Source organism: Mirounga leonina, unplaced genomic scaffold (genome assembly GCF_011800145.1).
Source record: "Mirounga leonina isolate KUSES-001 unplaced genomic scaffold, KU_Mleo_1.0 Mir_94, whole genome shotgun sequence".
NCBI lineage: Eukaryota > Metazoa > Chordata > Mammalia > Carnivora > Phocidae > Mirounga > Mirounga leonina.
Window position 1 is genome coordinate 51,827,098 of NW_023270855.1, and position 16,326 is coordinate 51,843,423.

Sequence of the window (16,326 nt, forward strand, 5' to 3'; positions counted from 1 at the left end):
CCCATGTCTCTCTCATCTTGGCTTGTCTCTCTTCCTGTCTCTCCTCCTGCGTCTCTGCTCTCCTCCCCCCCATCCCCACCCCTGCTCAGGGTTCCCCAGCTGAGCTTCATGGGCTGCACCGGCGCCGGCGCTCTCTCCCAGGCCCAGGGGCGTTAGAGGCCCTGGAGGGTGGCCTGGAGGAGGTGCTGGCCTCACTCACTTCACTGGGCTTTGAGCTGGAGCAGATGCGGCGCCCTCCGGGCACGGCTGAGCGCCCGGGCCTCGTGTGCAGTGAGCTGCACCTCAACCACCCGCACCTGCCTGACGGTGAGGTCCCTCCCTGGCCGGGTGGGCAGGAAGCCCGTGGGGTCCCGCCCCTGCTCACTCACCCACCTGGCCCTGCGGCAGGGGAATACTGGATTGACCCCAACCAGGGCTGCGCGAGGGACTCGCTCAGGGTTTTCTGCAACTTCACGGCAGGAGGGGAGACTTGCCTCTATCCTGACAAGAAGTTTGAGATGGTGAGTGCCTGGAGGAGGTGGGGGAGAGAAGGGGCTCCGGAAGCCATCCCCAACCCCCCATCACCAAAGGCTATATCCCGCCTCCCCTCCCTACCCAGCACACATACCAGGCTTTGTCTGGGACCTTACCCTTCCTTCAACCAACATTTATTGAGCACCTGCTGTATGCCAAGGCCTGTGAAGGGCTGGGACTACAGCAGAGAGTCAAAAAACAAAACAAAACAAAACTCTGCTTTTATGGAGCTTACCTTCTATGAGGAAAGATAGACCAAAAAAATCTAGTAAGGGAAGTGGAAATGGTGGCAAACCTTTCAATAGGGTGTATGTGTGCCAGGCTGTTCTAAGCACTTGGCTGCATTAGCACTGAGTCCAGTCACCTGGTGTGGGGGACAGGTGCCATCATTCCCAGAGAGAGAAGCTATGGCCCAGAGAAGTGATGGGATTACCCCAAGGCAGGCTGGCTCCAGAGACCCAGCCCTTAACCACCACCTCTTGACCTGCTATCTCATAGGTCCACCGACTCATTGCCCTTTAGGCTGCGGGTTGGGAGGTGAGACCGCGTGGTTCCCCAGGAACACTGGGGTTCTCTGTCAGGGAGCCCTGAGCCTCAGCCCCCCACCTCAAGCACCAGGCTCAGCAGCGTAGGGCCCCGGGCGAGCAGCGCCAGCTCTAGAACCCTGGGTGGGGATAGAGATGGCACCTCAGTCTTTTTCATCTGTAAAATGGGGATCAAGACAGTATCTGCCTCAGGATGGTTGTACAGTTGAGGTGCTGATGCACCTGTCAGGAACGCTGAGAAAACACGGACTTGTGGAGCTGTGCTCTCTACGGCCGTAGGACCTGTAGCCAGCCCAGAGCCTGCAGAAATGCATGCTGATGGCCTTCTTATTGCTTTTTTTTTTAAAGATTTTATTTATTTATTAGAGAGAGAGCACATGAGAGGGGGGAGGGTCAGAGGGAGAAGCAGACCCCTCGCTGAGCAGGGAGCCCGATGCGGGACTTGATCCAGGGACTCCAGGATCATGACCTGAGCCGAAGGCAGTCGCCCAACCAACTGAGCCACCCAGGCGCCCATTCTTATTGCTTTTTGTTATTTTTTGACCGTTCAGAGCCCTGGTTTAGTAGGGCTCTGAACCCCCCTGCCCCCCATGGGAATTTAGACGAGCTCAGACTCCCAAGTCATGTAGGACTTGACATCTAAACGGTTGCTGGTACCTGAAGTCTGAGTTGCTCTCACCAGCTCACCTTTGTCCTGCCCAGAGGTGCTGGGGACAGGACCGAGGAATGAATGATCCAGGGTTGGGTTCCCCAGACACAGACCCTGAGACAAGGATTTGAGTGCAGGTCATTGATTTAGGTGGAGATCTCAGGAGGCACCGGGAGAGCAGAGGAGGGAAGTGAGAGGGGCTGGGGGAGGCGACCAATGCAGATTAAAATGTCACCATTGGGCACTAAAGGCTCAGTTCTACTGGGGGACTTCCAGGACACCGGCAGGAGAGGGAGCCGGGCGTTTATCCACCAACTCTTATCAGTCATTGGTTGAGGGCTGCCTCAGAGGGCAGGGACCCCCAGTCCCCTGGGCTGCCTGGCACACCAGCCAAGCTCACGTCTGTGGCCAGACAGCAGCCCAAGAGTCCTGGCTATACAGGCTGCAGCTTTCAGGGTGGGGAGGTAAATGCAGGGAAGACCTCGCTGGCACCCAGGGCGTCTTCTACGCTGACTACCCCCTCCCATCCCCAGGTAAAAATGGCCTCCTGGTCCAGGGAAAAGCCGGGAAACTGGTATAGCACATTCCGTCGAGGGAAGAAGGTGAGTTGCTGGAGGCCGAGGTGGGGGATGGTATGAAAACTGGTGGGAACTGGTGCAGGGGGAGTTGGAGGAAGGGCTCTGAGGGGTGAAAGGAGCAGGGAAGACTCAGCCCTGCCTTCCTGGTGATTGCAGGCTTGGTGGAGGTGGCAGATTGGGGGTGGGCAGCATCAGATGTGTGATGGAGGAGGCGCAGGGTATGGTGGAAATCCAGAGGTGTGCTGAAAGTACCAGAGGCTTCCTGGTAGCAGTCACAGATCAGCTGAGGCCTGTACAATGAGCTGGGTCAGCAAGTTAGGGAGGACAAGGAAAAGTGTTGCAGGCAGAGGGAACAGCATACACGAAGGCCCAGAGTTAAAAGAGGGTCTGCTGAATTTCAAGAGAAAGCCACTTGCTCTGCTCTAGAAAGTGTGAAGGGGAGTGTGGTAAGAAAGGAGGTGGGGGAGGGGCGCCTGGGTGGCTCAGTTGGTTGGGCGACTGCCTTCGGCTCAGGTCATGATCCTGGAGTCCCAGGATCGAGTCCCGCGTTGGGCTCCCTGCTCGGCAGGGAGTCTGCTTCTCCCTCTGACCCTCCCCCCTCTCATGCTCTCTCTCTATCTCATTCTCTCTCTCAAATAAATAAATAAAATCTTTAAAAAAAAGAAAAAGAAAGGAGGTGGGGGAAGTAGGTGAGGGCTAGACCTACCTCCCCCAGAAAGACCTGTAAGCAGCAGGGAGCCATGGAATGTGTTTAAGTGAGGGAAGGACCCAAATCTAATCTCTCTGTTAGAAAAGTGCCTCTGGGACTGGTGAGGATGGGGTGGAGGAGACTGGTATGTTGGTCCAAGAGAGTGAAGAGGTAGTCCAGGCTGGAGCTGGTGCTATGGGGGTGGGGAGGAGGGCATGGCTTGGAACATCTAGGAGGGAAGTCCATAGGACCTAGTCATTGCTGAGATGGAGGGCGGGAAGGAGAGTGTTGGTGGGCTGGTGCCTGGGGGGATTCTGAGATAGTAAATGAGAAGAGGAACAGCCTTGTTGGGTGGGGGGAACTTGGGTTCAGTTTGGGATTTGCTTATGTAACACACATGTATATGCTAAGCACTGGAAAGGTAGCAGCAAATAAAACCCAGCTCCTGACTTCATGGAGCTGATACTCCACCAGGAACATAACCAAGGAAACAGGCAGACAATAACCAAAGAAACAAAGTTATAATATAATGTGGGGGTATCTTGGTTTGGGTTCCCCCAAAACAGACCCTTTGACAAAGACTCAGTTGCAAGTACTTTATCTGGGAGGTGATTCCAGAAAATATCAGTTGGGGAACATGGAAATGATACAGAGAAGAAAAGGAAACCAGAAGGGATGTATTACCCAGCCAGTTATCTCAAGCCCATGATATGTTAATAATATATTTTATTTGACCCAGTGCATCTAAAAGAGTGTCATATCAATATAAAGGTTACTGAGGCATTTTAGATTTCTTCCCTCTGAGTTCTGCAGAGTCTGATGCATATTTTACATTTATAGCATGTTGTAATTTGGGTACTAAATTTCATTGGAAGTTCTTGATCCATACTTAGATTTCATAAAATCTGCAGTTGGAAAGGTAGATTCACATATACTCAAGTTGTTCCACACCTAAGTTTTCTGATAACTGGACTGAGGCTCAATTATTAGTTATGAATTAAATAAAGTAAAACAAAATAATTAAATAATTTTAAATCAAACAACATTGGAAGCAGTTTCCACCTCATCGGGTGCATTTCAAGTGCTCAGTGGCCACGTGTGCCTAGGGTCTCTCAAGGGAACCATGGGTGCTGGACGGCTGGTGGGGCCACCCAAAGAAGGGGACGAGGCAGAGGTGGCAGGATGGAGAGCCTGGGAGGTAGGTTCCTCAGAAAGAGTAGGGGTGACTGGGGCACCCTCACCTCCTGCTTTGTCCCACTCCCAGTTCTCCTACGTGGACGCCGATGGGTCCCCGGTGAGTGTGGTCCAGATGACCTTCCTAAAGTTGCTGAGCGCCACGGCCCGCCAGAGCTTCACCTATTCCTGCCAGAACTCTGCCGCCTGGCTGGACGAAGCTGCAGGCGACCACAGCCGCTCCCTCCGCTTCCTGGGAGCCAACGGGGAGGAGCTGTCTTTCAACCAGACGGCAGCAGCCACCATCACTGTCCCCTATGATGGCTGCCGGGTAAGGGGAGGGGCAGGAGCTGGCCGGGGTGGGGAGGGGCCTTGGCTGCCCTCCTACTAACTCGCCATTCTGTCTTCCCGTGGTCAGCTCCGGAAGGGACAGACAAAGACCCTCTTGGAGCTGAGCTCTTCCCGGGTGGGCTTCCTGCCTCTGTGGGACGTGGCGGCTGCTGACTTTGGCCAGACGAACCAGAAGTTTGGGTTTGAACTGGGCCCCGTCTGCTTTAGCAGCTGAGCGTCTCGGGGTGGGAGGGACATCGAGGGAGCCCCCGATGGGGCACTTTTGGTGCTGAGGCTTTAAAGCCATCATATTTATCGTATCCTGTGCCTATGGGGCCAGGGGAGAGTCTGCTCCTCACGGTCAAGCAATAGTCTTTCTCCATTCCGGGGGGCCGGGGGGCTGCACACCCCTGGCCCAAGAGCCCAGCTTCCTCCTCACTGCACCGAAGCTGACATACTGTAGTCTGGCTCTTTCTCCCCTCTATGCCCACCCAACCCTCAACTCCCCACCCCTGATGCCCCATGCAATGAACTCCTAACTCAGAGCTGATGAATGCCCCCCCACACCTGCCCCCCCCCCCCCACTCCCTGGGCAGTGCTCTCAACACCCTGTGGTGCTACCCTTTCCAATAGTTAAGCACTGGATGTCTCCTGATCCCAGGCTGGGACCCCTTCACTCATTCCTATTTTCAGGTGGGTTCACAGTGAAGGAACTGAAGTCAGACTACAGAGGGAAGTGGGACTTCCCTGGACTGAGCTGTGTGTTCCTTCTGCTGCCTCAGACCAGCTCTGAATACTGCCCCCCACCCATATCTCCCCAAACGCACCTTGCCATGCCAGGTGGGATGGGGGCCAAGATGGTGGGGGTGAATCAGGATCCTAATGGTGCTGCCCTATTTATACCTGGGTCTGGATTAAAAGGGAAAATCCCCTCTGTTGTATATTTAATCTGCTTCCTCCTTAGGGAAGGCTGGGATATGATGAGAGAGATTCTAGCATGATCCCCACTCCTCCAGGGCCATAGGGCATATTTGGCATCTCAAGTCTGAGAATAAACCAGTGAACTGTGTTCCTGTGTCTTTCATCTAGTGCTGGCTATATCTTTCTTAAGGTCAGGCTCTTGTCTCACCTGAGGTATCTGCCCCCACCCATCTTAATTGTGTCTTTTGGTAGAGGTGGCTTTGGGAGGTGGGGGCATCCAGTTCTAATGGTACTCACTGAAGACGTTGGGTCTGTTTACCAACTCAGGCCCCTAGAAGAAAAGTTGAAAATTGCCAGATCTCTAAGAGAGATCTTAAATGTTTTTGCCATAAAAAAAGAAATGGTAATTATGTGATGTGATGCAGGTGTTAGCTAATGCTATAGTAGTAATCATTTTGCAATATACAAGTGTATCAAATCAACAGGTTGTATGTCTTAGACTTACACAATATCATATGTCAATTCTATGTCAATAAAGCTGGAAAAAATTGTGAACCTATTAGGAAGACCTCAAACTTTGAAAAAGAAAGAGGAGGGGAGGGAGGGAGGGAGAAGAAGAGGGAGAGAGAATAGGTAGATCTCCATGTTGACCTTGTGTAGTCCTGGAGTCACTGGCTGAGCTGAGGGTGAGGGAATGGATCAAGAGGTGACATGGGATGTGGTTTGGGTTTGAGATAAAATGACTAGAGGTGAAACTTGTGGGTGGCAGTTCAGAAGATGAGTTGGGGGTAGAGAGAATTGAGTTAGAAGTGGAGCCTTGAGGTGAGCTGGATATTGGGGGTAGGTATTGGGTGAGTTACATTGAAAATGGATTGAAGATGAGTCTAGAGGTTGGTTTGAATGAGTTGAATGAGTTTAAGGTTGTGGATTAATGATGGGTCCGCTGAGTTGGAGGTTGGGCAATCAGTGAATTGAGGTCAGGGTTTGGAATTAGTTGTTGGATTGACATGAATGAGGGTTGATTTGGGAAGTAGGATGAATGGAGTAGAGGTAAGTAGGGGTTGCTGTGAATGGGGAGGGGGGATTGGCAGTTTGGTAAGTCAAGATGGCACCAGTTAAGATGAGAGTTGGGTTTGAGGTAGCTTGAGTTGGGGGTTAGATGGTGGGTTGAGGTTTTCTTTTAAATAGATTTATTGAGATGTGATTCACTTACCATATAATTCACCCATTTAAAGTATACAATTAAATGGTTTTCAGTATATTCACAGACTTGTGCAACATCACCACAATCAATTTTAGAACATTTCATCACCTCAAAACAAAAACCCATATCCATTAGCTGTCACTTTCCATTTCCCCAAACCTCTCAGTGGTAGGCAACCACTAATCTTTCTGTCTCTATGGATTTGCCTATTCTGGACATTTCATATAAATAGAATCAAATAATATGTGGTCCTTTGGATCTGTCTGCTCTCATTTAGCATAATGGATCAAGGTTCATGTTGCAGCGTGTATCAGTACTTCATTCCTGTTTATTGTTGAATCATATTCCATTGTCTGGATATATCACATTTTGTTTATCCATTCATCAGTTGATGGACATCGCCGAATGGAGTTGAGTTAGGAGTGATGGAGGGCTGGTGTGAGTTGAGTTGGGTCGGGTGGGCTTGCCTAGTTATAGGTTTCAGGTTGGGGTGGATTGTGTCCCCAAAAGCCAGGGCTTACCCTACTACCTCTGCCACCAGGTCCCATAAGGCCATCTGAATGCTTGTCCTGGGTTCCCTCATGCATTCAATAAACATTACTGGGTCCTAACTCTGTGAAGAATGTTAGGCTCGAATTGATTGATGCATTTATTTTTCATTCACTTGTTTCATTCTCTTGATGGTTTACTCAGTGCCACACACTGTTCCAAATGCTAGGGTAGAAGAAAGATGTGGTCTTTCTTACTCCTTACAGGATCTTACTCCGAGGGAGATAGAGAATAGACAAACATAGCTATGTAGTGTGATTTTAGGAAAATCAAACAAGATACAGAGTGATGGAGTGGTGGATATTTGAAAGCAGGTGGTCAGGAGAGATCTCACTGAAGAGGTAATATTTGAGCAGAGAGACCTGAAGGATGAGAGGAAAAGCCATGTGAAATTTGAGGAAGTATCCCCCACACAGTGAAGAATCCAGAAACTCTAAAATACTGATGATTACTCTTGAGGGGATGGTGTTTCCCCTGGTTACCTCTTCTGCTGATTTGTTGCTTTTGCTGATTTTTTCACACTGTTCTGTCAATCCAAATGTACACCCAGGCCTGCTTCCCATTTAGTTCCTCTTCCAAACATTCTTAACTCAACACATATGGTAACACCAAAGCTATGTGTTGTTTTCCTCTTCCTGAGCACTCCTAATTGAGAACACATTTCCCAGCTTCCCTTGCAGTTAGGTTGGGGCATGCACCTGGGTCTTGGCCACAAACCTCCTGCTTGATCTTCTGAGCTCTTTCAGTCTGTGATGACCTTGGAGATCACATCTGTAAGTAAGATGGGAGTGTCTCATATGGAACTAGAAAGGGGCCAACTTCTCTGAGCTACTGCTTGGAGGAATGCTACAAGGAGACTTCCATCAAACAACTTGATTGCATTAAGCCCTTGGGATGTTTAAGGGTTGCTTGTTACAGCAGCTATTATTAATTATCCTGACTAATACAGTGAACGAATCCAGTTTTCACTGAAGGTCAGCATGTAAGCATGTGTGCAAACCAGGAGGTCCCACTGTAGCAACATCAACAGATTAGAATTTAATGTTGAATATCCTTCTCCTTAAAAGTCCTCACCATGGGGCGCCTGGGTGGCTCAGTTGGCTAAGCGTCTGCCTTCGGCTCAGACGGGATCCTGGGATCGAGCCCTGCATTGGGCTCCCCGCTCGGCGGGAAGCCTGCTTCTCCCTCTCCCACTCCCCCTGCTTGTGTTCCCTCTCTCACTGTCTTTCTCTGTCAAGTAAATAAATAAAATCTTAAAAAAGTCCTCACCATTATAAATTTGTCACTGGTGGTGTGTTCCCCCCGCCCCAGTCTGGATTTCCCACGATTCTGCTGCCCTCTTCCATCTTTCCCTCCCTGACTCCTCTTCTTGCCTACCCTCCTCATTCCCTTCCTCTAAGACTGTCTACACTTAGATCAAATTTATCTCACTTTCTTATGAAGAACATTTCTTGTAGACCAAATCATCGTACCCACACAATCCATGATTAGTTCAACTAACACTATTAATAACAATGACCACTGATTGAGCATCTACATGGCAGGTCCTGTTCATCAAATGTTTTCCCTGAATGAATTAATGTATTCTTTATTACAACCTTTGAGGAAGGTTCTGTTATTATCCCCATTTTGCAGGTAAGGGAACAGTAACAGAAAGGTGGAGTAAACTTGCCCAGAGTCTAGAACTAGAGACTTTGCTAAACAAAAAGCCATCTTCTCCTTTAGGGGAATTTTTCCCATCGTTTTTAAAAAAATATATCTGGGGCGCCTGGCTGGCTGGACAGTGAAGCGTCTGAATCTTGATTTCGGCTCAGGTCATGATCTCAGGTTCAGGAGATTGAGTCCCACATCGGGCTCTGCACTGGGTGTAGAGCCTGTTTGGGATTCTCTCTCTCCTCCCTCTGCCCCTCTCCCGCCACCGCCTCGAGTGTGTGTGTGTAAATAAATAAATAAAAATAAATAATTACATCTGGTAGTGCAGGTCCACTGGCCTCTGCTTTTGCAATTCCAGGCCCACCCTGGTGCAGGTATTTTGGAGGGGAGGAATAATTAATAGTGTAATGAGTACTCTCTAATTAGCTAAAAACTGGTTGAAGTATTAGAATCTCGGCCCTACTAAATTAAGGTAATTGACAAAGGGGTAAGGAGGGAATTCTGGGCCTCACGCTCAGCTCTGTGAATTTACCCAGCATCATCGCCAGCACCCAGGTGGCTGCTGGGAAAACCCCCAGCTGATTTGCATATTCAGCGGCCATAATTAATCACACCACTTGCGCTCCCTGAGCAGTTACACCCTGTGTGTTCTGAACTGGGGCTGGGGCACAGCAGCCGGTGTGGAAGCCACCTCTGGCTTCACTCATGGCTGTAGGAGGAGGTGGGTGGCGAGGTGAATTTTACGCATACGCACACCACCATTGGAGATATTCATGCTCAGCGACATACACCGACCAACGGCCCAGAGAATCAGACCCTCATCTTGTCACATCCCAAACCCACAGGCAGACTCAGAGAGGCAGACCCACGTTAAACACGCCCGTTCACCTTCAGCCAGACCCAGACATGCTGACACGCACAGCAGGCCACACACACAGTTGTGCCCGGACCCACACCAAAGCTGCCCTCGCACATACACACAGAGCCATGTCCATAAACCACACTCAGATGCGCAGCCACACCTGAGACCCCCGTTGGCACACCCAGAACTGCTGCATCCTGGGGTCTGCTACATGCTAGGCAGACAGAGGGACACACAGCCCCACGCGGACAGACATGCCACCAACAAAAACTACACTCACAGGCTCAGCTAAGCTAGTGCCGTAGATGTTTCTGAGATCCCCTTCCCCACACCACACATTCATCCATTCAGTCAATCAACAAATATTTATTAAGCACCTACTTGTGCCAGGCACTATTAATAGGGTCTGGGGAATCCAGCAGGGAAACAAACAAGGATCTCTGCCCTCGTGGAGTTAACACTCAAGTGGGGCTGACAGGCGGTAAGCAAATACATATATGATGTGTCAAATGGTGTTATGACGAGAAAGAAGGCAGAGAGGAGGACAAGAAGAGGTGTTCTTTGAGATGGGGTGGTCAGGGAAGGCTGCATGGAGGAGGCATCCTTGGAGCAGAGGCTCATTCAGAAAGGGGGAAGGTGTCGTGTGACTTCTCACACAGCCAGGCCCAGAGACACAGACGACAAGGTCTAGGCTCACAAAGAGGCACAGGCCATGCAAGCTTACAAGGGCCTGTCCACACGAGAGCACATGTGTGCCCTGTGTCTAGAGTGTCCCGGACACCAGAGTTTCCTTTTGAGAGGGTGGGCCTCTACCCTAAGTGGCAATGGGGATACTGGGGAGATGGGGGAAGCTGAGCAGACAGAGGACCAGATTGATCTTGAGAGGCTGTCCTGCCCCTTCCTTGGTGCTGGTCTTGTCTTTATACAGGCTTTCCCCTCTCTTGGTAGATCTCCTTTTTTTTTTAAATTAAATTAAATTTAATTTAAAATTAAATTAGGGGCACCTGGGTGGCTCAGTCGTTAAGTGTCTGCCTTCGGCTCAGGTCATGATCCCGGGGTCCTGGGATCGAGCCCCACATCGGGCTTCCTGCTGGGCGGGAAGCCTGCTTCTCCCTCTCCCACTCCCCCTGCTTGTGTTCCCTCTCTCGCTGTGTCTCTGTCAAATAAATAAATAAATAAATAAAAAATAAATTTTATTTTATTTTATCTTATTATTTTTGTAGTAAAAAACATATAATAAAAGTTATTTTTTTTCTTTTTTTTAAAAAAGATTTTACTTATTTATTTGACAGAGAGACAGCCAGAGAGGGAACACAAGCAGGGGGAGTGGGAGAGGGAGAAGCAGACTCCCCACTGAGCAGGGAGCTCGATGCGGGGCTCCATCCCAGGACCCGGAGATCATGAACCGAGCCGAAGGCAGACGCTTAACGACTGAGCCACCCAGGCGCCCCATATAACAAAATTTATAATCTTAATCATTTTTAAGTGTACACTTCATTAGTGTTAAGTAAATTCACATTGCTGTACAACAGATCTCTAGAACATTTTTTAAAGATTTTATTTATTTTTTTATTTGAGAGAGAGAGAGAGAGAGAGAATGAGTGGGGGAGGGGAAGAGGGAGAAGCAGATTCCCTGCTGAGCAGTTAGCCTGATGTGGGGCTCAATCCTAGGACTCTAGGATCATGACCTGAGCTGAAGGCAGACACTTAACCAACTGAGCCACCCAGGTGCCCCTCTAGAACTTTTTTTTTAAAAGATTTTATTTATTTGAGAGAGAGAGAATGAGAGAGAGCACGAGAGGGAAGAGGGTCAGAGGGAGAAGCAGACTCCCCGCTGAGCAGGGAGCCCGATGCGGGACTCGATCCTGGGACTCCAGGATCATGACCTGAGCCGAAGGCAGTCGTTTAACCAACTGAGCCACCCAGGCGCCCTAGAACTTTTTTAAAAAAAGATTTATTTATTCATTTAGAGAGAGAGAGAGAGCAGGGGGAGGGGCAGAGAGAGAAGGAGAGAGAGAATCCCAAGCAGATTCCCCACTGAGTGAGGCTCTATCCCACAACCCTGAGCTCATGACCTGAGCAGAAATCAAGAGTCCCATGCTTAACTGACTGAGCCACCCAGGCGCCCCTCTCTAGAACTTTTTTTTCTTGCAAACCTGTATCTCTGTCCTCAGTAAACAAGTCCTCATTTCCCCTCCCCCAGCCCCTGGCACCCACCATCTATTTTCTGTCTCTGTGAATTCAACTATTCTAGGGACCTCATATAAGTAGACTTATACAGTATTTGTCTTTTGTGATTGGCTTATTTCACTGAGCATAATGTCCTCAAGGGTCTTCCACTTTGTAGTATGTGTCAGAGTTTCCCTTCCTTTTCAGGCTGAATGCTATTCCTACCTAGCATGTACACCACATCTTGTTTATCCATTCACCCATCAATAGACACTTGGGTTTCTTCCAAGTCTTGGCTACTGTGAATAATGCTGCTATGAACATGAGCGTGCAAATATCTCTTGTAGACCCTGCTTTCAATTCTTTTGGACTTATACTCAGAAGTGGGATTGTTGGATCGGTAGATTTCTTTTTAAACATTTGTTTGCATGGATCTTAAGTGTTCCATTTGACGAGTTTTGACAAATGTCTACATACCCTAAACAAGATGTAGACTGTTTCCAGCACCCCAGAAAGTTCCTCGTGTCCCTTCCCATGCCCCCTCCAAGACACCACCTCTTCTTGGATACATTTCTAGTGTTACAAAGCCGATGAATGAAATATGGAAGGGGTATGGAGGCGGTGTGGTATCCTGGCTAGCGCCAAGCCATCTGGTCCAGTTTCAGCTCCTCCGCTGGGGTGAGTGTGACCTTCACTGTTGTGAGCCACAGTCTCCACAGCTGTGATGGTGGGGTGAATAATAGCACCTAAGCATCAGGTTGTGTGAGTGTTATTATAAAAAATACATATAGTGCAGGGGCACCTGGGTGGCTCAGTTGGTTAAGTGTCTGACTCTTGATTTCAGCTCAGGTCATGATCTCAGGGTCATGAGATGGAGCCCTGCCTTGAGCTCCACACTGGGCGTGGAGCCTGCTTAAGATTTTTTTCGATCCCTCTCCCTCTGCCCCCCACCCACTTGTGTGTGTGTGTGTGTGTGTGTGCGTGCACGCACATGCTCTCTCTCTCAGAAAAAAAGAAAGAAAAAAGAAAAAAAAACATATAGCAAGAACTCTATAATAAACACATGCCCACCACCCCGCCTAAAAATAAAGCATCATAGGGGCGCCTGGGTGGCTCAGTCGTTAAGCGTCTGCCTTCGGCTCAGGTCATGATCCTGGGATGCTGGGATCAAACCCCACATCGGGCTCCCTGCTCAGCGGGAAGCCTGCTTCTCCCTCTCCCACTCCCCCTGCTTGTGTTCCCTCTCTCGCTGTATCTGTCTCTGTCAAATAAATAAATAAAATCTTAAAAAAAAAATAAATAAAGCATCATACACACATTTGATGCCCCTGTATACATTTCTGCCATAGTTTGCCTTTCCTTTCCCCACTATGGGCAAATGAGTGTAAACTAAAAAAAAATTTTTTTAATTGTGATAAAATATACCTCACATAAAATTTACCATTTAGCCGTTTTTAAGTGTCTAGTTTGGGGCACTGAGTACATTCGCATTGTTGGGCAACCATGACCACCGTCCATCTCCAGGACTGTGTCATTTTCCCGAACTGAGACTCCATACCCATTAAACATGATTCCCGATTTCTCTCTTCCCTTGAATGTAGGAACTTCTGTCCTCAGAGTATTTCTCCATGTTTACTGAATCCAGGGGAGCTGTATCCATGGATGATGCACATACTTTGGCAAGTTCTTAAACTATCTCTAGCTGGTACAATATTGAACATGTTCTTTTGCAACTGGCTTGCTAGCTCAGCCAGAGGCGTTTGCAACTTCTCTGTGCAGACACAAGTATTTCTAGTCCTGTCTTTTTAAATGCTTACCTCAGCATAGCTATCTGTTGTACTCATGAACTTTTAGGTGCTTTCCATTTTGTTCCATTCACACATCCTGGCATGTGTCTTTGCGCACATGGATAAATGTCTCTGGGGTGCATGAATACAGACGAATGGAAAGTAAGGGTTATGGGGAAGGCACATCTTCAGCTGTCCTGGGTACAATCTTCATGCTAGTTGGCCAAACTACACCATACCCCTTCCTGCTCACCACCCTTCCAAGCTTCCAGAACTCCCTATCGGGCCCCAAGTCTTTCTGTCTGGCGGCTCTGGCCTCACTTGTCACCATCCTTAAACAGGAGAGCTAACCTCCTGCACTCTCCAGCCTCAGGACCTTTGCATCTGCTCTTCTCTCTGCCCGCTGAGCCCTTGCCAGCTCTTACGCAGCTTTTGGCTCTGACTTATCCTACCCCCAGGCTAGATCAGGGCCCTCCAAACACACTCAGAGCTCAGAGAACTCTGCCCATCTGTGCATGCGCCAAACTCTCAATTACTTGAGGGCAGAGGCTTTCTTGCTCATAGCCACAAATTCAGGGCAGCCTGGGCCTGAAGTGAGTACGTTGTCTCTACTGTGGATGAATGGAGGACACCTGCGTCTACTTTGGGGCTTGAGCCAGTGCTGCCCAGAGACCTGAACTCCAATCCTAGCTCCATCACTTCCTAGCTGTGTGATCTCAGGCAAGTGGCTTAACCTTTCTGAGCCCCTCACTTTCCTCTCCTATGAAACCCTTCCCCGGACTGCTGCAGGGGTTGAAGTGAGCCCTCGCCAGGTCTGGCTGAGGGTCGACCCTTCTTGGTAGGAGCTGCTGTGATTCTGAACCAAGTTCCGGGCCTGTAACCTTGATTAGGGCCTCGCTCCTTCCTGGCTTGGCAGGGCTGGGAGGCGATGCTGGGTCTCCTTGTCCCGCCAACTCATCCCTCAATTCCCAGGCCAATAATGGGAACCACATGTGCTGGATGCAGGCCCACCCGCCCTCCTTCTCCCCCCCGCTTCCTCCAGAGAGGCCTCCTTAGTCATTCTGTCCACCTCCCCCTTCCCACAACCTCATTCCCACGCTGCCCTGGCCTGGGCTTTGCGTGTCAGAGGGTGTCTGTGGGTCCCTGTGGGTCTCTGTGTGTGTGAGAACTATGTACCTCGTACCGTGCATCTGTGTGTGTGACCGGGTCTGATTCACAGGTCTCTGGGTGTTTCTTGTACAAACTGTGTTTTTCTTTTTTTTTTTTTTCTTAAGATTTTATTTATTTATTCATGAGAGACGGGGAGAGAGAGAGAGAGAGAGAGGCAGAGGCAGAGGGAGAAGCAGGCTCCCCGCCGAGCAGGGAGCCCGATGTGGGACTTGATCCCAGGACTCTGGGATCACGACCTGAGCCGAAAGCAGACGCTTAACCATCTGAGCCACCCAGGTGCCCCAAACTGTGTTTTTCTTTCATGTGCTTGGAACTGCCTGCCTCTCGGGTGTGACTGTCCTGTAGGCTGGTGTATGTGTTCCCGCATGAACTATGTGCTGTTTTACAGATGGCCACACGGAACGCCGTGTTTGCGTTGTGTTTGTCTTTATGCTGTGCTGATACGTGAACTACGTGTCCACACTGGGGATCTGCGTGTGTGAGCCGTGTGCCCGCATTGTGGGTTTTGTGCATTTTTTTGTGTTGGGGGGGGTCTGTGTGTGTTGGGCCCACTGTATTCATGACTGCCAGGTCTTGGGTAATTATGACCCGTTCGCCTCTGAGGTTCTTCCACCATCTGACCGTGGGTATGTGTTTCTGTGTGCCCTCGGGCCTTGGATGTGTGTATCGGGCTGTGTGTTGCATGTGCTTTTGTGTGCTGGTTCTGAATAACATCATTCTGTCCCGGTGTGATGTTATGCCTGGACCATGTATCCTGGTATGGTGTCCCTGGGTGACTGTATGTCCATGATGTGTGTGTGAAGCCCAGAAGGGAAGGAGTCCCAGGGGTGGCTGCAGTTCCACAGTGACAAATGGCCCAGAGGGGGCGCCTGGGTGGCTCAGTTGGTTTAGGCATCTGCCTTCGGCTCAGGTCATGATCCCAGGGTCCTGGGATCGAGCCCCGCATCAGGCTCCTTGCTTAGTGGGGAGCCTGCTTCTCCCTCTCCCTCAACCTGCCATTCCCCCTGCTTTTGCTCTCTCTCAAATAAATACATAAAAAACAAAACAAAAAAACAAACAAACAAGAAATGGCCCAGAGAAGGAAAGAATGGGGCTGAACAATGGAGACAGTCTGCGGGGAGCCCCCAGGGTTTAGTGCTGAGCTCGGGAACCTCTTCTGGGACATGGAAGGAGGGCTGAGCTCCATTTTGTGTGAGCACTTGGAAGTGCGGGGTTGGGAGCCGTGGACCTGGAGCGAACTGGAATGATCCCCGTGGAGATGCATGGGCTTGGGAGGCTCAGCTCACCTGGGTGGGGCTGAGTCTTCTCAATGCCATGTGGACACCGCGGGATCTGGCCCGGGTATTCCCCTGCAACCATAGCGTAAAGAGCCTCATGTCTGGATTCAGACATGAGCCAAATTATGGTCTTAGCTCTGCTGTGCATCCTCTCTGTGGCCTTCAGCCAGTGTCTTAAGCTCTCCGAACCTCAATTTCTCCATCTGAAAAATGGGACAAAGGCAGATGAGGTCAGTGCCTTGCCCACATCCCCTTGGT

General features: G+C 49.8%; 1 protein-coding gene across 3 annotated transcripts in view; it reads left to right on the forward strand.

Moving 5' to 3' along the window:
- The window catches only part of COL5A3 (collagen type V alpha 3 chain), a 37,054-nt gene extending 31,509 nt beyond the window's left edge, over positions 1 to 5,545 (forward strand). For 2 of the 3 annotated variants that reach the window (XM_034998208.1, XM_034998207.1), the window contains 5 exons: positions 90 to 306; positions 388 to 500; positions 2,241 to 2,309; positions 4,238 to 4,477; positions 4,565 to 5,545. In XM_034998208.1, coding sequence (XP_034854099.1) covers positions 90 to 306; positions 388 to 500; positions 2,241 to 2,309; positions 4,238 to 4,477; positions 4,565 to 4,711 — 786 coding nt within the window. In that variant the 3' untranslated portion in view covers positions 4,712 to 5,545. Of the gene's footprint in view, positions 1 to 89; positions 307 to 387; positions 501 to 2,240; positions 2,310 to 4,237; positions 4,478 to 4,564 lie in introns of those variants that run through there. The other variant, XM_034998209.1, reaches the window with a different exon arrangement.
- Positions 5,546 to 16,326: the final 10,781 nt, after the last annotated feature.